The sequence below is a fragment of the Natrix helvetica genome (genome assembly GCF_964273705.1).
Source record: "Natrix helvetica genome assembly, chromosome: 6".
NCBI lineage: Eukaryota > Metazoa > Chordata > Lepidosauria > Squamata > Natricidae > Natrix > Natrix helvetica.
In genome coordinates, this window is record NC_138553.1 from 37,609,313 (window position 1) to 37,637,016 (window position 27,704).

Below are 27,704 nucleotides of genomic sequence, written 5' to 3' on the forward strand. Positions count from 1 at the left end.
CTTTATATTCTTGTTGAATATGAATATGACAAAGGGGAGTCCGTGGCTTAATGTCAATACCATTTTCTTACCTTATTTTACTGCTTCATAAAGAAAACTATTTAGAGTTGTCAATCCTTAATCTTGATCCTAAAAATTAGAACAAGGAAGTTTATATCACAATGTTTCTTCGTGCTATGCTGCAGTGTATAATAAATTGTAGGGATAACTTTGTTTTTTAATGCTCAAAACAATTTTTGTTCTCAATGCATGAAGAAAACTTGAATATTCAGAAACATGAGCCGAGAGGTATTTCTACAAATCTTGGCTAGGAATTCTTGAAGGAATAGGCAGAAGAATGTTTCAGTGAAAGCTTCTTCACTACTGTTCCAGTTGTCATCATATTGAATCTTGCTTATAAGCATAATTGTTAACGTATTTTTTTTTCTTCACCTGGGACCTTCCTATTTAATTGGGTGGTCCACCTGAGTTCATAATCTGGTGAGTAGGACAATTCTTCACAAGTCGTCTAAGCGATTGACATTGGTATGTGCAGCTGACACGAGAGCAATGTTTTATATTATTCCTAAGAATTCTTTACTTTACAAAACTGGACGAACAGTAGAGTTAATGAAACCTAAGTAACGACTGACAAGCTGAAAGGACTAGTTCACATAGCTGTCCTACAAAAATCCATTAAAGGCTTATGATTCTAGTGGTGTTGATGTTGCAGGCTCTCAAGTGAATGGTGAGATCTATGAGAATAGGCTTGTTTCTGTGTGGCAGTATGCTTATTGTGTAGCTAATGATAGTGTGAAGCCAAATAATGTAGCTTTCTGGTTTCTAGGTTATACTTCAAGTATATTCCAAGTACTTTGTATATTATTAGCTTGCATATATATGGTATGTAAAAATCTTCAAGCTAACTTCTTGAGGCCATGATCTCTGCACCAATCTCTTGTGGAGATTAATGTCATAATTTTTACTTTTGATTATTTTTGGAGATGATTTTTGATAAGTTTGCAAGTTTCAGCCATCAGCATAGGAGCTGCTTTATTTCCTCCAGAATTTTCAGTCATATATGCATTCTGTTATGTATATACTTCTATAATAGTAGGAACCACTATAGTTGATGTAAATGAGAACAGATTCATGGCACTGTCTTCGGGAAGTGTTTATTTTTTATTTGAGGTTTCTTTCAGATATAAAAAGTCAAAATTCTTACATCAGTCTTTAAAAGAAAGCCATGCTCAGCTCAAAACGTTTACAACTTGAATTGTGTTTTCTCTTTGTGTATGTACACTTTCAGGAGCACATTGAACAATTGTTTCAAACATTTTAATAGCTTTGGTAGCTTGCAGTAAACATGAGGTTTTAATCTTTTGTTTCTTGTTGCCTCTTACACTGCTTATAAGATATGTTCCCAACTACTTGTTCTCTATAACAAACTTTTGTACATGAAGATCCAAATCAATTTCCATTCCTCGAGGGACCAAGTGCATGTCATTAAAGAGCAGGTTTTGATCTATATCCTCATTCCACAAGAATATTTCAATACTTTGACAATTTACAGAAAACTGCTGTTTTTATTAATTATAAAAGGTTTTATCTTGAAAGAGGCCTTTCCTGTTACAGCTGACAAACCTATTGCCCTGCCTATACCTGCAAATTAGTACAGTACAGCTAAGGGTTTCTTTGGATTCAGTTTAGAAGAGGTGCTTTGGAACACAAGCTGAACACTTGTTTGGCAGCCATACATTTTTCCTAAACCAATTTCAAAGCACTGCACAGCCTGCAAATTATAGAATTAAAGAATGTTTAACTTTATTCAATGAACTTGTAAATGCAAGAAATTGAACAATGGATATTTCTTATCCTGTGTATCATGTTTCAAGAGAGATATCAGAAATCTGAGGAGGATGTAATTATTTTAAATTGCATAGGCTAAAGAGATCTGTACATCAGTGTGACTATGTGGCACGGCAGGCTGAAGTATTTATAAGCACTCACTTTTGATTTAGTTAGCATAAACTGTACATTTTTACATAGCATATAATGATGTAAAGCAAAATAACCATGCATTACTAATGTGCGATTTCTATTAGCTTAGATTATATTCCAAAAATGTTGAGATGAAGCTGTTAAGAACTACAGACTTGGCTTACTGTTCTGTTCATCACTATGATAATGTGAAGCATTTTCTCACTTTTACAACCATATCATCAATAAACTTTTGAATAATAAATAGAAACGTGGGCCTGAACAGCCAATTTAGGATTGTACATTGCTTATAACTAATCACTTTCCCATTCCAGTTAATACAAGGTTTCTGTATTAAGTCTGCATTCTCATTTTGACTTTACATAGGGCTCTTTGAAATTGATTGTGCCCTATGATTCCCACTATCATCTAAGCTACTAAAATTTCAAGGTTCTTACCTATGGTAGAACTTCATATCAATCCTCTATTACTAATATTAGGTTCTTCTTAAATGAAAGCTCACAACTTTTCTTATATTTTACAGATGTTCCTTATTTAAATTCATCCATATGGCACATTATTATTTCCATCTTTCTAGAGGAAAAATTATGACACTTTAAAAAAAATTGCAACAGTAAGTGGTTATTTCATAGCAGCATTACATAGTATATAGTCCCCACCTGTTTTAGGCATAACTGTTGTCCCTTTAACAGCTGTGTAATAAAAAAACAGAAAAACCTGAAGATATATTAAAGAAATTGAGCTATTGAAATTCCTGCTTGTTATGTCACTATTAAGACATGAAAGTCATAGGTGGTAACCTGAATGGCTGAACAATAGTATTTACATTACATTTACTTTCCACTTTACACTTTACATCTGTTGAATTATTTACAGTAAGTTTATGTTACATAGAAAGAATGAGAAAAGAGAATTTTTTTTACAAACAGAAGTGGTTGTTTACCTCAACCAAAACTCTGTCTTTACAGAAAAATTGAAATTTGGTGTAGATGCTTTTTAAAAAAATTGTGAAATTACAACATGTTACTGTTTAGAGAAAAAAAACATGCATGTTTTAGTGGCAGATATGAAAACATTTCAGTGTTTTGATATGACCTTGCCCCCATTTAGCCCTCCAAACAGTTATCTTCCAAATATTCACATAATCTATAAAACGACTGAAAAAAGTTGGAATGGTCTCCAGTAATTAATTAAACTTGCTGGAACTGCAAAGAAAGTGAATACTAACTTTGGCAATAAGTAGCAAAAGTGGGGGGGAAAAAGGCATTTTGGGATATCTGCCTATTTGGCCAAAATCTTTAACAAGAGCAATATGAAGAACTGATAAAGTTAAAAAAAAACATTGATATGCTCTGATTTTTCTATGGAACATTTTAAAGGAGGAAGCTTAACACTGAAGGCACTTTGTTGGTTTCATTGCCTTAACTCCTCCAACTAATTTAATTTTGACCTTGGGAAACAACAATGAATGGGATAACACAATATAATTGTTTGAAAAAGTTTAAGAAACTGAATTAAGTCAAATGTCAAGTTTCAAATTCACTCTTTAAATTAGGTACTATATTTAAAAATGAAAAAGGACCATTTAAGGCATCTTTAAAAATCCCTGTATGGCTTTGATTTGACAAAATACATTGCTAAAAAGAGAAAAGAAGTAAGACTGAACATAAAGTATTCATGGACTCAAGATTTTGATTACAATACACACAGCACAGGATCATTAATACATCTCCACTTGTGATGGAAGAACTGTGAAAAAGTAACTCAAAATTTATCTTATAGTAGATGGTAGCCCAGAGGTTTGTGCTGAAGTAACATAGAGAGAACTATTATCAGGGTGGGAAGAAACTACAGGATTTCCATTGGTAGACGGACACCCAAGTTTCAATTTTTCCAAATACTCTGCATGTACAGGTTTGTGACACTGAAGGACCTTGATTGCATCTTCAATTTTAAACCATTCTCTCTTCCTTCCTGTGAGGATAGAAGGATAGTATTTTAAGATTCAGGTTGTTTAAAACTTCACTAATACTATAATTTGAGTCATTTAGGTGAGATGGGTGATATAGAAATTCATTAAGTAAACAAACTTACTTGATTTCATTATTTAACAATGTTGCATATAAAAATGATTTAAAACATTCCAGAAATTTCAGATCTATTCTTAAAATACTGGCAACACCAAGGTAACATAGTCTAACATAGTCTAATACAGATAATCCTTGGCTTTCAAGAGTTTATTATTTAGTGACCAAAGTTATGACATTGAAAAAGGCTTTGACAGTTTTTCACACTTAAAAGATTGTTGCAACTCTCCATGGTCACATGATCAAAATTCATATGCTTGACAACTGAGTCATATTTATGACAAATGCAGTGTCCTACGGTTATGTGATTGATTACCTTATGCGATTCTTAATAAGCAAAGTCAATGGGGAAGCCAGATTCACTTAACAACTGTGTTACTAACACAGTTTAATTCACTAAACTTTGCGAAGATCATAAAATGGGGCAAAATTCATTTAAATGTCTTACATAGCAACAGAAATTTTGGGCTCAATTGTGGTCGTAAGTTGAGGACTACTTGTATTCCACAGAACATGATGGCCAAAAAGAAGCAGCCTTCAAAAAGTTATCAAACTTGCTTGTGAAATAGCTAACCCTTTCCATATTTCATAACAGGTATATATTCTGTATGATTCAGACTTCAAGATCCATAGCCATTGATCAGCCAATCCTACTTAGTTTGATAGTCATGATATGACTGAATGCTGATAGTCATGAAATGACTGAATTTTATATTTTAATAGTTTGTTATATAAATGTTTACTATAATTAATTTTCCTGTATTTAGATTTAACAGATAATTAGGTCCAATATTGAGGGAAAACGTCTATTCTTTTAATGATTTTTTTCAATTTCTGTCTTTTGTCTTTCTATTCCCAAGTTTTACAAGGGAATAAAGTACATTAAAGCTAATGTACTTTAATAAATTATCTAAAACAGTGAAAGGCTGACCTGTTTGCTGAATGACTAGAAAACAGTATAGGTAGTCCTCAGGTTACAACATAATGGAGCCTGCCCATTTAGATCAGAGGTTTGGCAAATGTTAAATTAAGTGCCTCACTTAACAACCAGCTCTCTCTCTCTTCTCAGTACCTTTGTTAAGTGTTAAACAAATGCACAGATCTTTAAGCGGAGTTCAGGGATGGGGGAGATCCTGGGAGGCCTAGTAAAGTACAGGCCCACCTGCCTCAGGCCTCCCAAGGCCGCCACCATCCCGAGATACTCCATGCTCCACTTCCCAAGCCTTGGGTGCCTATGCTGGCCTGCTGCATAGCGGTCGTACCAAGGAGAAATGATGGGAAACAATGCTGGATACATTTGCCTGTCCTAATTCTGCCCCTGACCTTCCTCCTGTCAAGGTGCTCTGCCTTTCTGGGGCAAAAAAAGAACCAGCTCCCTAGCCCTTTGCAGCCTTCTGCCTCATTAGCTGGCCACTGAAAAATTCATCTCCAAAAGTGTAGCTGATTACAGGTTTTTGCAACAAAATAGAGCATGTTGGGCCTTTGCAAGCTTTAGTTGTTTGCCTGCCTGTAAGAGACAGTCTACAGTCTAGCCTTTATGTCCTAGCAAGGTTCTATGGGTGAACAGCTTAAGGTGACAAAGACCACATCCTCTATTTTGTTGCAGGAGTCCCTAATTGGCTAAACTTTTGCAGATTTTTCAGCTCAAGGGAAAAAGTTGCAGAAAGATTTTTTCTTGCTTGCTTCTGTTCCTCTACTCTTCATCCTTGAGACAAGGTTTTTAAAAGGGATAAGAGATTGGAGAACAGAGGCAGGGAATTTAGTTTTGCATGTAATTGGAGGGGGGGGAGGGGAAGAACGATCAACAAGTGCTCCCCCCAAGCTTTTGTTTATTTTTTCTATTGAAGAACTGGCTTTCTAGGGGAGGGAGGGAGTTAAACCAAGGGAAAAGTTTTGAGACATTCATCCTGAAGCTACAGCCTGTGCACATAGAAGTTGGCTTCCTAAAACCTTGCAAAAGGTGTTCAGACTCCTACTGGCCAGCTGATAGGGCATAAAGCTCTGAAAGCAGCTGCTATTTCTACAAGGAATTGTTGAGGTGCTGAAAATGGCAGCTGCTTCCACAAGAGAGATAGGAAAGCACTATCGCATACCAATGGTCTGTCATAAGGGCAAATGACGTGGGAGCACTTAAGCGCTTATCTTTGAAACAAGGTTGTAAGTAGTTTGGGGTGTCGGTTGTAACTTTGAATGATCACTAAGTGGCTTGTCTTTCTCAAGGATCCCTATGATATATAGAAAATCCTAATCATATGGCCAGATTCTGGTAAGAAACTCTTAGAAGAAATATATATTTACTTATACTTTTACACACACACACACACACACACACCTCTGTTAGCTGTATCAACAACAATAAAAAAGCATGAAAAAATGATATAATCTACAAAAAAGTTGATCAGTTTGTTTCCAAGTCTTTTTCTTTGACCTTCTGTGAAAACACATACAAACTTTTCTCATTGAGTTTTTCTAAACCTCTTTCAATGTTCTATTTTTTTCTGAAGATTCTAGTGAATTTTGTGCCCATATTTTGCAAGTCAGCACCCTTATCTACTGATTTGATTATTGATTTGAACTTTCCTGAGGCTGGTGATTGGAGCTGCGGGCTACAAGGGGGGAGTCAGAGAGACAGAGGACTAGATAGTGGCTCTAACTCCATTTCACGTGAACTTCCCTGTGGCTGGGGATTGGAGCTGTTTTCTACAAGGGGGGAGTCAGAGATACAAAGGTAGGGGCCCTTTAACTCAATTTCATTTGAACTTTCCTGAGGCTGGTGATTGGAGCTGCTGGCTACAAGGGGGGAGTCAGAGAGACAAAGAGGACTAGGTAGAATCATATATCTATAAACCAAAATAGCAATAATACATTCTGGATTAGTGCGCTTGAGATTGTGATTTTATTTTATTTCAAAATGACTGGCTTAGTTCAATGTAATAGCTGTTTTGCACCTGTCTTTCACAGTACTCTTTTCAAATTTGGATACTGTCCCCTTTGTAGACAAATTACTAGTCTACATAGGCAGATTACCTATCTAGAATCTCTAATCTCTGCTCTCCAAGCAGAAATTAGGTGCCCAATTCAGCCATTCCACACTATGGAAATGCCACGCTATCATTCCCCTCTACCGCAAAGATCCTGCAGGAGAAGAGCAGTCTGGACAACCGTGGGATCTGGCAGGGTGAGAGCTGTGAACCATAAACACAAAGCTTTTGCAGTGACCCAGCATAACAGATATAGCGCCCTGTTGACCTTAATGGGGACATTAAAGAGACAGGTCAAGGTAGTTGTGATAATGATGACTCAAATAAGCAGGGGATCGTGGTCTAAAATGAAGAACTTTCTTTGGAAAGGCGAAATGGGGACCCAGGTATCACACATCAATCGCACAAGAAGATCAAGATATGTAAAAAGAGAAGTCACCTTCTGGTTGGTGATTCAATCATAAGGGATGTAAATTTAGGAAAGGATATGGAGGTTTTAAAAGAGGTCAGGTGTCTGCCAGGTGCTACTGCCAGCAGAGACAAGATGCGTATTCTTAAGATAGTCAAGAATGCAAGTAAGGAACCGTGACATTGATGCTATTATACATCTTGGCACAAATGTCCCAAAAAGATGTACTTTCTGTGAAGAATGATTTCCAGAGCTTGGGGTATGAAATTAGTAGTGTAGGTTGTAGGCTTATCTTTTCAGAGGTTTTACCAGTCTATAAGGAACAAAAAGGGAAGGGCCAGCGTGTAGCAGAGTTTAATGTGTGGCTAAAGGAGTGGTGTAAAAGAGAAGGCTTTAGTTTTATTAGTCATGATGCCTACAGCTGGTCCAATGAAAAACTACAAAAGAGATGGTTTGCACTCATCCAAGAAAGGGACTGAGTTACTTGGCATTAAATTCACAGATTTTCTGGATAAACATTTAAACTGAATAGCGGGGACAGAGAATTAATTGATACAGAACATTTCAGTTCCCAGCAATCTAAAACTCAGGGTTATCAGTGCACGTAACATAGATCTTTGTGTGGGTAAGATTATCACTCATGCTGTCAAGCAAAACCAAGCATTTAATAGTGAGTGCCATACCATGTGCATGAATCATACAAGTGGCAAGAAAATAGGGGCAGTCAGGCATAACACAGGTTATGTAGACAGTAAACACAGGGTCAATCAAAATGGACTCAAACATCTATATACCAATGCACAGAGTATGAGGAATAAACAGGGTGAATTAAAAATTCAAGTAAATGAGGGCAGATACAATATTGTTGCCATTACAGAAACTTGGTGGGATGAAACCCACAAATGGAACATACAGCTAGAAGGATTTAAATTATTTAAAAGAACTAGACCAAATAAAAGAGGAGGTGGAATTGCACTATATATAAGAAATAACTACACCTCTACAGAAATAGAGCACAACAATGATGAAAACTATCTTGAACGCATTTGAGTCAATAGTAAAAGGTTGGGGGGAGAAACAACATTGCCATAGGTCTATACTACAGGCCACCCAACCAAGCAGAGGAAGTAGATGAACTTTTTGCTAGTCAACTAACTAAGGTATGTAGGAAGCACACCACAATAGTAATGGGGGATTTTAACTACACTGACATCAACTGGGAAACAAACTCTGCACCAAGTGGAAGATCCAACAGGTTCCTAATGAACCTAGCAGACAACTTTGTTTCCCAAAAAGTACAGAAGGGAAGAAGGGGATCGGCCATATTAGACTTAATTCTCATTAACAGAGAGGAAATGATAGAAGGTGTCTTAGCCATAAGAACCCTGGGGGCAAGTGACCATGCAATATTGGAATTCAACATTATGCAAACACAAGTAGTAGAACAAAGTCAAACTAGAGTCTTGGATTTTAAGAGAGCTAATTTCAATAAACTTAGAGCTTGGGAAGAATTCCATGGATGAAATCCTCAAGGGGAAAACAACTCAAGAAGCTTGGGAAATTTTGAAAAATGAGATTACAAAAGCTCAGACTAGCACAATACCAATGAAAAAGAAAAATAACAGCTCCCAAAAGAAACCAGCATGGCTGCATAAAGAACTCTATGACAAATTGAAAGACAAAAAAGTTAAGTATAAAAAGCGGAAAGGGGGGGACATAACTAAGGCAGAATATCAGCAAATAGCCCGAGCCTGTAAAGAAGCAAGGAAAGCTAAGGCTCACAATGAAGAAAGGCTTGCCACAAAAGTAAAAAAACAACAAAAAAAGCTTCCTCCAACATGTTAAAAACAGGAAAAACGTTAAGGAAACAATTGGTCCATTGCTGGGAGAAAGTGGCAAGCAGGTGACAAGCAACAGGGAGAAAGCAGAACTATTTCACTCATTTTTTGCATCTGTCTTTACACAAAGGGATAAAACAGTCCAACCTAACAAAAACATCACCACAAAAATCAGATTAGGAACACAAATTGAAATAGGGAAGAAAATGGTGAGCACCTGTCTACCCTAGACGAGTTTTCAAATCACCAGGACCGGACAGATTACACCCCAGGGTTCTGAAGGAACTGGCAGACGAGATCTCTGAACCACTGAACTATATCTTTCAGAGATCCTGGAGCACTGGGGAACTGCCAGAGGACTGGAAAAGAGCTGATGTGGTTCCCATCTTCAAAAAAGGAAAAAAAAAATAGATCCAGGAAACTACAGACCTAGCAACCTAACCTCAATACCAGGAAAGATTCTGGAAAAGATAATCAAGCAACGAATTAGTGAACACCTAGAAGTAAACAAAGTAATAGCCAAAAGCCAACATGGGTTTGTCAAAAACAGATCATGCCAGACTAATCTTATTGCATTCTTTGACAAAGTGACAAAATTAGTGGACCAGAGGAATGCCATCGATATAGTTTACTTGGACTTCAGTAAGGCATTTGATGAGGTAGACCATAACCTACTACTAGATAAAGTAGAAGAATGTGGACAGCAGCACCACCAGATGGATTCGTAACTGGCTGACCAACCGCACTCTACGTGTAGTCCTCAATGGAACTCATCTACATGGAGGAAAGTATGCAGTAGAGTACTCCAGGGCTCTGTTTAGGCCCAGTTCTCTTCAGTATCTTCAATGATATGGATGAGGGAATAAATGGGGAACTCATCAAATTTGCAGATGATACCAAGCTGACAGGAATAGCCAACACTGCAGAAAACAGGCTTAAGATACAGCAGGATCTTGACAAACCTGAACATTGGGCACTATCTAATAAAATGAAATTCAATGGTGAAAAGAGTAAGGATCTACATTTAGGCAAGAAAAACGAAATGCACAGGTACAGTATAGGTGGTGCCTTCCTCAATAGTAGTAACTGTGAGAGGGATCTTGGAGTCCATTTAAATATGAGCCAGTAGTGTGCAGCAGCTGCCAAAAAATCCAACACAGTTCTAGGCTACATAAACAGAATCAAGATCACGTGAAATGTTAATGCCACTTTATAATGCCCTGGTAAGGCCACACTTGGAATACTGCATTCAGTTTTGATCGCCATGATGTAGAAAAGATGTGAAGACTCTAGAAAGAGTGCAGAGAACAGCAACAAAGATGATTAGGGGACTGGAGACTAAAACATATGAACGGTTGCAGGAACTGGTTATGTCTAGTTTAATGAAAAGAAGGACTAGGGGAGACATGATAGCAGTGTTCTAATATCTCAGGGGTTGCCACAAAGAAGAGTCAGTCAAACTATTCTCCAAGGCACCTGAGGGTAGACCAAGAAGCAATAAGTGGAAACTAATCAAGGAGAGAAGCAACTTAGAACTAAGGAGAAATTTCCTGACAGTTAGAACAATCAGTGGAACAGCTTGCCTCCAGAAGTTGTGAATGCCCCAACACTGGAAGTCTTTAAGAAGATGTTGGATAGCCATTTGTCTGGAACGGTATAGGGTTTCCTGCCTAGGCAGGGGGTTGGACTCCAAGGTCCCTTCCAACTCTGCTATTGTATCTATGTGAGATCCATTCACTACATTTGGAGGAATCCTTCAGAATACTACATAATGCCCCCTTTAAACAACTTAGTACCATCAGGAAATTTGGTCAATTTATTGTTTGCCTATAAACCTAGATAACTTGTAAACAAGTTTTACAAAAAAAAGTAAACAAATTTTTCACACTAGCTATACTTTTAAAATAATTTTTATTTTGAAATTTAAAATTTTAATATATTTAAGGAAAGTTTATAATTGTGAAAAACAAGGTTATTGCTTGAAAGCTGTGAAAATCTTCATCTCTATATATTAAATGTCTGTGTATATCTTAGCGTCTTAATGAATAAGGATCTTTAACAATTGGAGTTATAAACAGACAAACTATGAAAAACTAACCATTTGGGCTGTGTATGATTTAGGTTCCTGCTTTGCTCCCTGTCAGTAATATACTTGTATACTACACATTTTTATGCTTATAACCTAAATGACATGGTATCATAACTAGAATGAGCATTTCCTAAAAAACATTCCTAAATACAACATTCTACAAACACTCATTTTATTTTAAAAGGTTAGCATATATAAGGTAGAAAAAGTCTTGCCTATATTTACTGAATCTTCCCAGTCTTCCAGGATTTCAGTCACTGTGAGAACATAAACATAAGTCCTATGCTTCCGGTCTTGATTCTGCTTTAGTATGAAAAAAGATAACAGAAATATGTTTAATTTACATTTGCAATATCAGAGCCATATTAACATTACTTACATCCTATTTCTCCATGGTAAAAGAATACTCAATGTGACTGACATTCATGAATTAGCTTAATTCCAAAAAGCAACATTATTCTGAATTTGTATCAGGATAGGTACAATATGGAGCTTTTAGCTGGTAGATGCAGGTTTTGATATGATTAGGAATTGAAGCCTTCGTAGAACAGTATGAGCATGCTTGGAGTACAACCAAATTGGGGTTGAATTTGTTGTATATTACCAAAATGTGCTAAAACTATGTGATGTTTTTAATTTTAGTAATGAGTGCTACATGTTGCATCAGTATGATTAAAGACAGGCCTAATCTGTATGTACTACAAGCATTTATGGGCCCCTTTGATGAAAGCCATAGAAGATTGTGACTGCAAGCATAAAAAATGTTAAAGAGCATAAATTAACAAATGAAAAAAAAAAGGTAGGTTAAATTTTTATGAGACTACAAGGAATAGGAAGAATAAGCCTGAATTATACTGATCCGTCTGTATGGAACATAGTTGGATGAGTGTATGTTGGAAAGTGATGGCATAGCTGTCATGAATGAGGTCATTGTGAGATGTTATATAGATTATCTGATGTGTATACAAAAACAGAAATTCACAGGTTGGTGATAATTACAAGTTAAGGCCCAGTGAAGAGTCATAATGGAAGAACAATGATTAGTTCTGTGCCATTCTGAGGAAATTATATAATGTATAAAGTGAATATAATAGGGTGGCGGGCAGTTTAATTAGATGACTTAAGTTAGTAGATAAGAAGACAAAAGTAAATGGGCCATTTTAGAGGCCCAACAATGAAAGAGAATGAGGATTTTTGGAGTCAATGCTCAGAGAAAAGTCTGAATGTGATATACTTTTTGAAGAAAAAAATAGATATGGAAAGAAATGAAAAAAAGTGGAAGTGAAATAATGACTATTGAAAGAGAAAATGTGTGTCCTCTATAGAGAAAACAAATTGATAAAAATAAGAGGGATGAAATGAAAAGATAAAAAGTAACTGATAAATATTGAAATGAATATGAATATTATGAACACACACACACGGTAGTGATAATGGAATGGAAATAAATGCTAGAAATGTTAATGTTCAGAAAATGATTATGCAAAATATGTTGAACACTATGTCTAAATATTGTAAGGTTGCAAATATAGTGTAATATAAAAAAATTAAAATACGTTTGCTTTTTGCTTATAGAATAGCTATGTTACTTGTTTATTATGTTGTGAAAAATACACTTATGCCTGATAATTGTATAATGAAGAAAAAATGGCATTCCTCCAAAAAGAAAAGTAACAAATCTGAATAAAAAACTAATAAAATTAGTTTGTCAAGTGTGCCTTAAAGAATTCTGGCTTAAAGGGTAAAATAAGGGAGAATAAATAAAATTGGACCAGAGTACTGAAACGTTATATTGGGCGTATGACGTAATTCATATATCTGTTCTTGAAAAGGTTAACAAGAACTATATGAATATGAGGATATAATAAAATAAATCGGCATAGCAGGGAGTAAGACATGGATGTGTGATGATAACTTGACACTTTATAAATCAATAAAATGCTTGGGATGTTATAAGTATATTGACTGAGGACATGAATACAGCATTTAACATAAATGCTGGTAGAAAGGTAATGTATATGTGGTGATTGGAAACAAGGAATGAATATTTGTCAAAAGAAACAGCAGCAAAACTGGTGTATATAGAAGGATGTTTTTGTCCACTTGCTAATCTGGAAGTAAAAACTGAGTGTAACTAAAAAACCCATAAAAGTTGAAAATTGTGGAAATGAAATACTTAAGCAACATGTATACAATGTAACAAGCAAAATATAGGGTCAAAAATGAGAAGATGCAAAATCAATGATCTGAATATAAAGTGTGTGAGAACAGAATGAAAAAAAGTATGACTTACAACCATAATTGAGCCCAAAATCCACCCCATGGGGGACGCTGCAAAAGTTGCAATTTGAAAAATCATCATAAGTCACATTTTTCAGTGTCATTGTAAATTTGAATGGTCACTAAAGGGACTGTTGTAAGTTGAGGACTATCTGTAGTTTGATCATACAGATGGAATGATTGAGAAGGCCAGAGAAATCTATAACCAACGGTGAAGGAATTGAGAAGAAGGGGACCGAGAAAGTCATGGTTGTATGGAGTTAATGAGATCTTCAGAAAGAGAACTGAGATGTTTAAAAAATAAAAAATAAGTGCATGAAACACTGTAGGGGTATAATAGAACCAAAGATAATTTGTACAGATAAAAATATCTAGAGAGGTAAATGATATAAGTGCAATCTGGATTTAACTATTTTGTATTCTTTTCTTTTATATCCAATCTTCAATTTATTTGGTTTACTATTTCTTCCTCCATTTCTGCCCCTTTGCATAATACTGCTCACTCCAATCCCAAAAGAAATAAAGTGATGAGAATGTACATAAAGTATGTACAACAAAATATAGTCAATAAAAATGGAATTAATAGTTAATCATTATGGAAACAAGGTAACAAATTAGAAAAAAAGCAAAATGTATAAAAAATTATAAAAGTCTAGAATCTGCAATATTAGAAGTAATTATTAGTTTTCCTTTTATGCTTGGCAAAAGAAATATAAATGCTACAAATATGGTTCTGCTTTGTCCACTGGCTTTTATTGAATTTGCCAGTGGTCTATGGGATTTAACACATGCTATGTGCAAGAATTGGACAAAAGTTAATTATCTCTGTTGTATAAGCTTTTCACAGCAAAGCTCTTCACAAATGCGAAAATCCCTTTCATGAAGATTTAAAGCAACTTTATTCTGCTTTGAAAGCTGTCCTCTTTTGTGGACATGTATCTATATCAGACACAGCCACTGAGACTGCCAGCAAAGCGAAGTAGCATGGATGCATACAAGCACGGACAACCTTGGACTGCTGTGCAGGTTTTCTAATAGCTATGTGTACTTCATCCAAATGTTTAGAGAAGTGCTTCCTTTAAATATCCTCCTTGCTTTTCAGTGGTGGTAGTAATGATTTCAGCCTGAATGAATTTCAAAAATAACACAATTGAAAATGGGAAAAAGTAATATCCCATAGGATAAATATCTTCTCATTTTTGTATTATAATATTGTTCCATTGCCAAATCTGATTAAGAAGTCCAACAACTTACATTATCAATTCTTCACCCAATTTTAGATGTGTTTTCTCTTGTACACATCCCTAAGTACAATTACACACCAATTTTCTAGAATATATTCCCAAGAAAATTTTTAAAGGCTCACCTCAAATATTCCCAACAATCTGCCAAGTTTTCCTTTTACTCCAGCCTGCAAAAAATAACACAGCCTTTTTAAAAAGAAAAATCTTCCTAGTCAATCCTTATATTCTTACAATATAATTTTTAGGAGGGATGTAATTGTGGGGAGGAAAACCACCTCCATTTTGCAATTCTAGCAATTAGGTTTAATTTGGGCACAGAACTTTCCAACAAAGGTTCCTATTTAATTATTTTCATAGGACTTACATACAGGAAAATGTAACTAATAAGGCAGATGAAACTTTGAGAAATGTAGCACACTTAAATAGCAACCAGTTTTGTTCATCAAGAAAATACTTGATAAGAATCATATTCTTAAGAAGAACATTTTGATTTCTACATCTTGCAAAATCCAGTGGCACTATCATAAAGGAATATTATACATCTAGTAGCAGTATAGTATTTTCATTCAGATGAGTCTAGCATGTAACTCATTTTAGTTCACTTATGGGCTGGAAAAGGAATGTAAGAATGATTCTTTCTAGATTATGATGTGTGTGAAGCATGAGTCCTGTCTACCTTATATACCAGAAGTAAAGATCCTGAAAAAAAGAGCCACAAATTATTTCAAATTGGGACTCTAAATCATTTTACCTCTTCATAGACTTCTCTGACAGCAGCACCACCTGGTTCTTCTTCAGGTTCCATTCCTCCACCTGGAACAATCCACTGATCTGGATACCGGCTACTGCTTACTAATAGCACCTATGAATAAAATCACTGTAATTAATATATTTATGTCACCTTTTCATTAAGAGACCAAAGTAGCATGCAACAAATAATATTATCAGAAAATGATAAAGCAAAGAAAGTAATTTAAAAGCCAAGCTAAAGAGACATGTTTCGATACTTCTTGAAAAAAAAACTTAGCAAAAACTAAGTATAACTCTTTATATTGCAATTTTAGAAACAATGATGAAGAAATTCACCACTTGGCAATAAGTAGGTCTTGCAATGATAGCCTCCTCAAACAGAGTACAGTGTATTTTAATAATGAGATAGGCAGTCCCTTTGGTATCCAGGTATAATTTTCAACAACTGAAGGCTTTAATGGTTACGACCAACAACTTGAATTAAACCTAACATTCTCAGTCAAATTAGAAGATTTTTCTGAGAAGATATTAGAAAATGAGACAACCTATGAACTTCTGCTGCTTTGAGACTTAAATGCTAGAATGGAGCTTGAATAGTTTTTAATATCTTGCAGCTCTTCCATTCCTATTTCTGATCCTAAAGCAAGCCCACAAATATGTAGAAAAAAAAGAAATGTCTGATTATAAATCCAGGTTTCTTAGTTTTTTCCTTGAGCTAGAAATTTGAAGGAACATTAGAGCTCAGCTGTCCAGAGCAAAAGCAATCATGCTGGAAATTAGCCAAGTTATTTAAAATTATACCAGATTAATTTAGTACGTGATATTTTGAACCAGTTTGCCTAGACTCCTTTACTATACACTCTGATCTCATATTTCATATGACCTTGTTAGACTTGGGTCTTCAGTCTATGGGCTGGGCTTGACTATTTCTCTTGGACTGAATATCATCATGGTCATGAACATTCTTGTCACTGACCACCTAAAAAAATTCTTTGGTTCATTCTGAACCTATGGAACTAGATAGAAAATCAGTACAAATATTCAATTAGGGATATGCTGTGTTTTGTAATGAAGCTTTAAAACATACTTCAATTTGGATATGGATCTGTACAACCTAATGAAGACTTATTTAAAAATAACATGTATTTTTCTTGGGCTTACATGGTGGAGCATTTCCCTCTGATACAATTTGAGTTAAGGAAGTGCCAACAGGTATGGTGAAGTGCCTTGTATATTTGTTTCCAACTCTAATCCATTAAATAACTAAATGGATACATTTCTTGGTATTATTCCCACTTAAAAAATTAGGGAACAGTATCATAGTTCCTAAACTATGAATTCAGATTTTTTAAAAGTCAAATATAATGTTTTCCAAAACAAAACAAAGCTCTATACTCAAGCAAAAGTTAGAATGATGCATCTTAGTATTTGGGGGCTACTTCACTCTATACTTCTGCTTTCCAATATTTTCATTATTCACACTACTTTGTCTTATCTGAAAAGCAAAGAAGTGATCAGTTCTTTCAGGAAAAAAATCTATGAAGCACCATTGACCAGTGTCACTTGTCCCCTTACTCCACTTTGTGAACATGAGAGGTAAAACTATTGTTAATACAGCATTCCAAGTTTACATTGTATAGTGTGCAGGGACATCAAAGCTAGTGAATAAAAGTTGATAGTCCCACACATCCAATTCCCAAGAACTAAGGGAACCAGATGTGTTAATTTCAAATATCAGAAGAAATCCTCCTGAGCAATGGGTTCTCCATCACTGGAGATTGTTTTTAAAAGGGCATATATGTTGAAGATCTCTGCCTTGGTCAGAAAGCTGGATTAGAATGTTCCTTGTAATTCCATGAGTCTAATTTTGTATTTTATATACAATTAAAGCAAGATCAACTGCTCCAGCTTCTCTTTAACATTAGGGTCATGGGGCTGCTACACAGCATAGGAAAGGATTAGCAATCTATCCACACAGCTGTAAGAAGGGCAGGGGGTGAATTTTCTTCACTGTACTTGCAAAGATGAGGATGATTCTGTCTTCTAGAAAGAAAGCTGGGGTCAGATGATAACAACTTATTAAATCAGGAAAATGTTTTTAAACTTGATGTTTTAAACTTAAAATCTGATGGTGAGTTTTTGTAAGATCAAAGCAGCATAAAATAACATTTATCTAGACAAAAGAACACATAATTTTAAATTAACAGAGCTATAAAGATGAAATATAAACTCTAAGAATTCAATTATTTACATGTTTACATAGGCTGTCAAACCACAGAAAATTTATTGTTCCAAATGTACTCTCTTGCCTATGTCAATTTGGCTCTTTCCTAATGTACCAGGACCTATGTCAAAATTCTCTAGCCACGTTGACAGGGAATTCTAGGAATTGCCACTTCAACAATTTCATGATACTAGGCTGTAGAAAATTGGTTTGCACCATTAATATTCTCTTTTCTGCCAAATAGTAAGTTTCTTCTTCTCACGAGTTACTATTCTTACATTATATTCTCTTACACATCTATTCTTTAACCCCCTTAACAACAAATTATATCCATGCAAAATATTTAAACTATTGTTAGATACATCTTGCATAAGACCAATGGGAAATAAAGATATTAAATATCAACTAATGTAAGTGAATTCAGCCATGTACTGTACATGGTTTGTACTGGATTTTTTAAAAAAATAATGTATGATTTATTTTCTATTTCTTCTCAAATAGCAGCACAAATTAAACATTCTTCTTAGTAAAATGAAGTAGCTTTTAGAAAGATAGCTGAGCATGATTTTTAGAATAAACTGGTTAATATGTTGAAAAAACTTTGTTCACAGTATATTTTCTTCATGTTTATAAATTTTAGTGCTTATGAAGGGCACTCCTCACATTTAGATACTGTGATCAGAGTCAGGTACTTTATAGTTTTTAGACGTCTACTGCCTTATTTCTTCAATTTTACACACATAAGTTTATTTTTCTCCCATCGAACATAATTTTTATAGTTGTATCCAAAAAACATGTATTTTCATCACATGCAACTTTTTTTCCCCAAATGAAGGAAAACATGTTTTGTATTCATATGAGTGACCACCAACAATAATGAATCTGATTATTTTTCCGGATGAAATAATCCAGTTTAATAAAAATGTTTCATTCAGCATTTATATTGTTCAGCTCGTGATCAGAGATCCCAATTACTAATACAAGGAAGGATTCATTGTTTGGCTTGCCTGAAGCTTGAAAATACAAGTTTGTACTATTATATAAGATTCAAATCCATGAACTATCAAAACATGGCACTTTCAGTAACTGCCCCTAGCTTAATGGAAAAAATGTAAGCAGTAAAATAAATTATTTGTATTAAGATTTTAACCTATATAAACTTAATTTGCATTTCTATAGTCAAAATCAGTTTCAAAACATAAGCAGCCTTAAAGAGCAAAGCATTAATTTATAATGAAATTCTTATAAAATAAGAACTGAAAGAAACCTTTTAAACCACTGAGGCTTTTTTTTTTTTGCTTGGTGCAGAAACCCAATTTAAAGCATACACATAAATGGTTATCCAGCTTCTTGTGAACCTATCTAATATAAAATTCCCCACTTTCTTTAAGAACTGGTTCTATTTCTGAACTGTTTTTATTGTGAAGAAAAAGCATTAATATGGTGCCCTTTTACATACCTTGGATTGTATACACTTGAATATATTGTTGAAGTTTTCTTTTCTCAAGAAAAAAATGTATTCCATTTTCTTAGTATTTCCTCATAAAATAGAGTTAACAGACCTTTATTATTCATGTTGTTCTTCCCTGAACTTATTCCAGTTTTTAAAAAGCTTTCTTAAAATGTATATTCAGAACACTAGAGGTAGGGTTTGGCTAATGCAAACATGTTGCAAGGATAACTACCTGTAATTTGGAAATATAAATATCTTGCTATGCCAAATAGGATGGCAGGTTTTTTTTTTGTTTAGAACTATACTTTTAATCAAAATAGTTTGAATACTATTTTAGTGTATTATATATCTTTCAAAAGATGCTTTGGCTATCTAAGTACTACATCAAACTGGGTATGCTAAAACTACAAGCAAAAAAGGTGCTTGAATTGATTCCACATAGTATGTAGGATTAATCCTATTTGAATGAATGTCTTGGAACACAGTTAAGTAAATTGCTGGTTACTTATAATCTTTTGATATATTCATGTTTAAATGTCTGGCTGGGAACAAAGCACAGTGTGCATATGTAATATTAAAAAGTTACTCACAGTCCCACTGAAGTCAAGTCTAATGAAAACTTTTGTCAAAATTTTACTCCTCAGCAAACTAAAGTTCTTCTAAGAGCGAATAATCACCACAACCCTGGATTCAAGTCACTCATTTGTTGCTCTTCCACAGCAAATTATTTGCACACTACTTTTCAAAGTTTGAGGGAGAAATCACAGCACTGTAAAACACAAAAGAAGCTATGTTCAGTCCACAGTACTGGACATGCCTATCTCTGTGGGAAAGGGAAATGTCTAAGCATTCAATTTTTTTGTTCTCAAACATTTTTCATTTAAAATATTATCTTTTCTCATGCTCCCATGTTATAACAGATTAGACACATGAAGCAAATATTACAGACTAGAATCACATGCTATGAATAAGCCAAAATGTGGTATCTTTGTGGTTTTGTGCAATGCGTGAACCTCTATGGCAGTGCTTCTCAATTATTTTCTGTCATGCCCCCCCTAGGAAGAAGAAAACATTCCCCCCCCCCCCGCGCGACTGTAAATAGTATCATTTGTCTATAAAATTGTTATAAGTACACCTCTGCATAACATAGCACACCGGTCTTTCCTCGTCTCCCACCGTAGTCACATGCTTTCTTTCCTCTTTCCCTCTTACTTGTCTATCCTTCCTTCCACCCTCCCTTCCTCCTTCCCTTCCTTCCTGCCTCCCTTCCAGTTCCCTCCTTCCTCTTTCCCCCTGCCTGCCTGCCTTCTTTCCCTCCTGCTTATCTATGCTTCCTTCCTTCCTTGCACCTCCCTCCCTTCTGCCTGCCTGCCTTCTTTCCTCTTTCCCTATCCTCCTATCCTTCCTTTCTCCCTCCCTCCTTCCCTGCCTCCCTTCCAGTTCCCTCCTTCCTCTTTCCTCCTGCCTGCCTGCCTTCTTTCCCTCCTGCTTATCTATGCTTCCTTCCTTCCTTGCACCTCCCTCCCTTCTGCCTGCCTGCCTTCTTTCCTCTTTCCCTATCCTCCTATCCTTCCTTTCTCCCTCCCTCCTTCCCTGCCTCCCTTCCAGTTCCCTCCTTCCTCTTTCCTCCTGCCTGCCTGCCTTCTTTCCCTCCTGCTTATCTATGCTTCCTTCCTTCCTTGCACCTCCCTCCCTTCTGCCTGCCTGCCTTCTTTCCTCTTTCCCTATCCTCCTATCCTTCCTTTCTCCCTCCCTCCTTCCCTGCCTCCCTTCCAGTTCCCTCCTTCCTCTTTCCTCCTGCCTGCCTGCCTTCTTTCCCTCCTGCTTATCTATGCTTTCTTCCTTCCTTGCACCTCCCTCCCTTCTGCCTGCCTGCCTTCTTTCCTCTTTCCCTATCCTCCTATCCTTCCTTTCTCCCTCCCTCCTTCCCTGCCTCCCTTCCAGTTCCATTCTTCCCTCCTTCCTTCTGCCTCCTTCCTGCCTGCTTGCCTTCTTTCCTCTTTCCCTCCGGCGTGTCTGCTTTTCTTTCCTTCCTTCCACCTCCCTTCTGCCCTTCTTCCCTCCCTCCCTGCCAGCAGCTCCTCCAGCATCCCAGCTGGAAGCAGCAGCACAACAGTCGCCGTTACCAGGGTCGAAGGGGTGGCGGTGGCAAGATCGGGCGACCGCCGCCCCTTTGTCCCTTCCCCAACAGCGGCTGTTGCGGTGGAGCTTCCAGACGGAATGCTGGCGGTGGAGCTGCTGGCGGGGAGGCGAGCTACGCGGTGGCGAAGACGGGGGGTCCCATGCTTCCCTCCCTCCCACCCCCGCCCGAGCAGGCTTCTTGCACAGCTCCAGCCCGCGGCTCCAATGAAAATCCACAGTCCGAAGTGCTGCCACTTCCAGGCGGCATATATTATGCCTCGCCCACGCCTTCGCCGCCGTTGCACCCAGATGGAAAGGGAGCCTTCGTGCCCCCCTTTACGGAGCCTCGCGCCCCCCCAGGGGGGCGCGCCCCACTATTTGAGAACCGCTGCTCTATGGGAACATATACTATCTTTAGATTCTGAAATGAGTGCAATATTAAACATACTTATTTCAATTAACTCTAGAAATCCAGAATAAAATTTTAGCATTCCACAGAATCTGTTAAAAATGGTTCCTTTGGCTACTATGAGGGCTATACAGTACCACCTCCAAACATAATATTCTCATTTTATTTATATTATAATTATTGATAATCTAAATCCTTTATATAATTCATACATATCAAAGTAAAGATGAAAAATTTTAATCTACGCATTTGTAGCCTAGACAAAATAACAATAGTCATTCCATGTTTTTAAGCCTACAACTATTGCAACTATTTCCAGTTCCATGCACCAACTACTAAAGTATTTCATATTTCAATCCAAGTAAGAAAGGCACAGGAAAACGTGGCTTAGCATAATATTAGGCTCAGCATAATATTATGTTATTACTTGGCAAAATCACATTGAAACATAAAGATGCCCATGTATTAGGAGAAAAATGACAACATTCCAGATAGGTCAGACAAAGCTCAGGTGCATTAATAAATTAATCGAGAGTTTTCACAAGATAAGAGGCAAGCCTTTTTTCCATTATTATAGGAACTCATACCATTTCATGAAAAGAATTATAATGTAATCTAAATGACGTTCAAAGAATCCTAAGATTAGCTGTGTTGTCATAACATGGTTTCAGCCACAAAAGATAAATTTAAAATGCTAAGAAGTGCATCTCTATATGAAGATTCCCTACAATATGGAGAAGGGCAATACAACAGGGATTTCCATATTGTGAGAATTAGAATACCTTTACTACATCATACATACATACATACATACATACATACATACATACATACATACATTATTTCAATCCTGTTGGAGATTCAGAAATAATCCTCTACATTACTGGGAACAGTACATTTTAGCACTTCTGCAGAAGTCAAATGAAAATCACAAGGAACTTCTTACAACAAACAGGCACAACACTGTCATGCTACAACTGCTATTTAGAAAGTCAAAATAAAACAATTACTTAAAAAGGATTCAAATTTTTGTAATTTGTCTTTTATTACAAAGCAGTATGATTTATATTTTTCTTACCACTTACAATTTTTTTGCTTTCATTATGACTATTTAGACTTATTTCGCAGAAATGAAAAATAACACAGGATTTGGCATCAATTTAATAATCAGTCCATTATGAGGTTTTCTGACATAGAACATCCTTTTAAAAAAAGAAGTAAATTGCTTAAGAATTACTAAGCTTCTTCTAGTGTTGTTAGGCATAAGATTAGATATTTTTGCTACATTCCTTAAAACAGAATATTTCCTTATCCCCAGATCTTCATTACTTGGTCCCTTGTTTCTTTCTCTAAATTTTATGAAGTTGGTCTGCCAAAATACTCATAAAAGTAAAAGTAGTTAGTGGTATGGTATGCCTTATAGTTATGGTGTTTTTTCTCTTGAAAGTAAATTATTGAAGCTTATACACTAAACTTGCTGAGTAGTTCACTTTTAATACAACAGCAGCTCCCTCTACAGTTTTAAGATTGTCTGTGAAGCTTAACTGTGCAAATTGATATTGTCAAGACAATACAGGTATGCTATGCTATTTACTATTTTACTCCTATCTTCTTCAATGGCTTCACAGATGAACTCTTATCACTCAACTTTTTGTGGGTTTCATGGACATACTTACAAATGAAACACAAGTAGCTGCAGCCATTCTTAATTTTTAGGTTCTAGGAATATTTTTGATGCAAGTTCTACTCATTCTTGCGGGGGGGGGGGGGAGATAGTGCTGGCATTTTGTGATGTAGCATGTTTAATTGAATAGGTAGGAGTATAGCCACACTGCAGACTAAATTACACAATATTTTAATTAAGAACGTAGAGTTCCTTAGGCAACCTACGGTAATAAAATATTCTTTTTGGATAACAGAGTTCTAAATATTTAAAATATATGAACAGGATTTCATGATTATCTTCAGTGGATGGTTTGGTAAAATATCAAAAAATCTAATGTACCCAAGTCCTTTATAGATTCAAAACTCCTGCAATAATTGTTTATGAAAATATATCTCTAAATAAGCAATCCCCACAGCCATTTTTCAAATACTGTAACGGAATTTGTTCAATGTATTGCAAATGTAAATTTTAAAATCTACTTTTTAATAAAATCTAATTAGTATGTTAGGAAAGGTGTTCAAATGATCCTGAATAGATATAACTTACCAGCACTAGCATAACATGCTGTAAGATTGGTGGAGGAAAAAGAGGAAAAACATACAAGAAAAGCTAAAACCCTAAAATAGTTATATAACTATAGCCATAATCAACTTTAAATTCTTGCTATTTTGTACAATTAGAGTCTAACAATATCAAGTTTTTCACCAATAAGATATAATAGTACTGGAGGGCTAAGAAAGTGCATTATTTGTTGACTCTGTAAATCAGTGAGAGAGGGCTGTAAAGCACTGTGAAGCGGTATGTAAGTCTAAGTGCTATTGCTATTATAAAATTATAGTAAGTTGATACAGTTAGGCCTGCTTTTCTAGATTTGTTTATACTTATATGACAAGAATACTATATGACTGCTATATTATACAGAAATATAACTTTCCCCCTCATTAACCTCAAATTTCAACTAATACTTGGTACTCATCAAAGACGTAAATAAAATATTTATTCATATGCTGTACTTTAAGAAATAGCAGAGACTCAAAATGTTGTTAGAAAATTATCTGAAATTGTGTCTTATACATAGCTTAGATATAGCAAGGGACACACAGTATACCAGCTTGTATTTAAATGTATCCTCAGTAGACTTTTATGTCACTTTGAATAAACCTGAGAAGTGACAGCTAAAAGTTATAATGGAAGAAGCTGAATTTTTAAAATATACATTCGCTTCAAAAAACAAGGATTAATTCAACCACAATTAATCAAATATTGAGATTTTAGTGATATTAAAAAAGTTCTTTCAGTTATCAATATCAACAATACCTTTTTTTGTCACTGATGATAGTTCTTTGGAACCACTTTCTAGTGGTTTGATATATTATCAAGAATGGTTACCACCCCTGGAATGCAAAAAAATCCTGACATTCAGCAGGTGACATCAAAGTGACATGGAAAGGTGTGACTCTTTGGAGTCTCCTAATGATCATCCATATTTCTGCAACCAGTTATGGTATATCTAACTAAAGTAGTCAAAGCAACTTTGTACAATTTTGTGTTTGTACTTTTGAAGAAAAATACAGCTTTTCAAAGTTCAGTATAATTACCCTGCATTATGCATTACTCAGTTTCAACTAGTACTTAGGTATATATGAAAACATATCTATCCAGAGATTCTTATGGATTTATTTAAGCACCTCAGATCATGCTTCAAATCAGTTTCTTATCTTTGAACTACCTGGTTCAAAGTTTTAATAGGATTTAGTGGGATCCTTGGTGCTCTTGGTGCTTTGTTGTGTGCTTGCAGATGTTTCATTATCCACTAGTATATCGATGTTACCTAATTGGGCAATGAAAAGTATGCGAGCAAACGACCAACCAAATTCAGAGATCACCAAGATTTCCATAGGGTTACAATTATTTTCTTCTATCGGGAATAGAAAATCGTTGCTCAGGTATTACAGGTTTTATACCGCCATTCGGAACGCATCCTGCAGCGATAAAAATGGGGCAGGGAAATCGCCAGGAGCAAGTTTCATAGATTACGGTTGCATAAATAGGAACTACTGCCGCCTACCTGTCTGCTTGAGAAGTCGGGGGGGGGGGGGGAGGAGGAAAGGGCCCTTTCTGTGAAAACGGCGGCGGCCGGTCTCGAAAGCAACTTGATCGCCCGACTCTAAAGAGGTCGTTGAACTCGGCCTTTGCCGTTTTCGGAGACAGCCAGATCAGGCCGGCTAGCAACAGTGATGAAAACACGTTGGTTCTGACCTCACCCACGGGGGGAGTTGACCTGCAGGAATCTCTTTACACACGTGGACCCTTCGCACAGTTCTCCCCTCCTCAACCCTCGCTGCAGCCAACCCTCCCCGGGTTTCCCCTAGCGAGCTCCGCCTGCGGAGAGCTGCTTCTGCTTACGCCCGCTCCCAAAGCCGCGGCTCGGGCTGGTCTCTCGTAAGGGGTCGTTTCGCAGGCAGCCAAACCTTGTCTCCCCGTCAGCCACGCCGGCGAAGGAGCCGGGCAGGGACCAACGGGGCTCGCAAGGGGGCGACAAGGCAAATCCTTCCGGCAGACGCCCGCACACAAAGAAGCCGAACCGACCGATGGCCGGCGGCGAAGGAGGGAAGGAAAGGAGGAAGGAAGGGGCGAGCGGGTCTGGGCGCGGCAGGCCCGACTGAGGAAGAGGGAGCCGCGGGTGGTCGGGCGAGGAGAGAGGGGCTATCCCTGACTTCTTTCCTTCTCCTCCAGGCCACCCGCCATACGCCGCAGCCTTCCAGGAGCCGCCTCTCACCTCATCCTCCCTCTCGCTGCGGAAGCACAAGCATGCCGCCCGCTTCTTGAAACCCTCCCGGTCGTAGGTCCGCGTCTGGTTTGGCTTGAATTTCATCATAGAGGCAGGAACGCCGCCGCCGCCGCCGCCGCCTACTCCAGCCCTCGGCACGCCCGCCCGTGTGGGAGGGAAGCGAACGACGAGGGAGGCCCCGGTGGCTCCCCTTCTCTCTCCGGTCCAACCCGAAGACCCAGACGGGGCGAGAGGAGCCTTTTTCCTCGTCAGGAGGGAGCCAAGGGAGCGCTCCTCAGAGGGAGAGAGCGCCGCGCACAGCTGTGGCAGTGGAGCTGGCGACGCCGCGGCCACTCAGGAACCCACGCCGCGCCATGGAGCCCCGCCGTCTGTTGTCTCTCCTGGGCGCCTCGGTCTCTCCTCAAGCACTGCAGCTGCGACCCGGCCCGAGCGCTCCTCTCCGGCCGCAGCTCCACCCGCTTCCCTCAGTCCCTGTCCTTCATCCGGTCCCCAGAAAGCGCCGCTTCTGCGGCGCTGTATCCACTATTTAACTGTAACGCACATTCCTCCACCCGCCCGCAACCTCCCGGCCTCTCGGACTCAATGCGCAGGCGCCGGACCCGCCTCTGAGGGGCGACACGAGGGAGGAAAGGGGCTGGATCGAGGCTGAATTAATTCAGCTGATGGAGGCGGGGAGGGGGCCGGAGGAAGGGCGTGGCCAACAGCCATCGCCCACCCGCTCTTGCTCGGCCAGCCTCGGGCCTCTTATTGTCGTTTGGCTGCGAAAGAGCGAGAACGGTGCGAGTGAATAGAGGGCGTGGCTTTGTGGAAGCAAGCGGTGGGGGGGGGGTGGGCGCTACCCGCTCCTTTCTCTCGGATTTCGGCTTTTCCTAATGAAAAGGTCTCCGGGCTCCGTTGCAATTTAAAGATCCATTATCCGCATCCGCCAGGGCTGCTGTTGTTCAGGGTGGAAAAAATCGATATGGATAGCGCTACTGCTACATTATCCAATACTGTATAAATACTGTATATTTCGTTATCTTGTGCGCGCTGCGGTTTCATCGCGCCTACTTCTCTGCCGCGTAAAAAGGTGAATGAATAGGAGGAAGTTGCTCTATGCCAAAGCGTCCTTTTTTTCTTTTTTCTTAATTCCTAGGCTCATCTTTCGTTGGCTATATTTGCACAGCGTGTGTACCCCTGATTGTTTACTGAAATAACCCCATTGCCTGGATTTGTACAACACACCAACCAATCACATTTACAAGTTGTGAAACAATTTTTAAAACATCCTTTTGAGATAATCAATTTTGTAACTTGAATCTGGGTGCGTGGTAGGTTTTCAGCTTCTGGAATCTCAGATCTTTTGTGTTCCTGGAACTTGCTACAAGTTGCACCTGCGAACA

At 37.5% G+C, this 27,704-nt stretch overlaps 1 protein-coding gene across 3 annotated transcripts; it reads right to left on the reverse strand.

The window, feature by feature from the left end:
• Positions 1-1,138: 1,138 nt before the first annotated feature.
• NUDT4 (nudix hydrolase 4) lies at positions 1,139-26,920 on the reverse strand. 3 transcript variants are annotated; one of them, XM_081956872.1, is made up of 6 exons: positions 26,311-26,913; positions 19,926-20,104; positions 15,660-15,770; positions 15,031-15,075; positions 11,600-11,687; positions 1,139-3,954 (listed from the first exon to the last, which is right to left on the reverse strand). In XM_081956872.1, exons 3-6 carry the CDS (start codon positions 15,711-15,713, stop codon positions 3,752-3,754), a joined length of 390 nt encoding a protein of 129 aa, XP_081812998.1. In that variant the 5' UTR covers positions 15,714-15,770; positions 19,926-20,104; positions 26,311-26,913; the 3' UTR covers positions 1,139-3,751. The 3 variants fall into 3 exon arrangements, with proteins under 3 accessions (XP_081812998.1, XP_081812997.1, XP_081812996.1); XM_081956871.1 differs by lacking the exon at positions 19,926-20,104 and having other exon boundaries at positions 11,600-11,684; positions 26,311-26,920; XM_081956870.1 differs by lacking the exon at positions 19,926-20,104 and having other exon boundaries at positions 26,311-26,915.
• Positions 26,921-27,704: the final 784 nt, after the last annotated feature.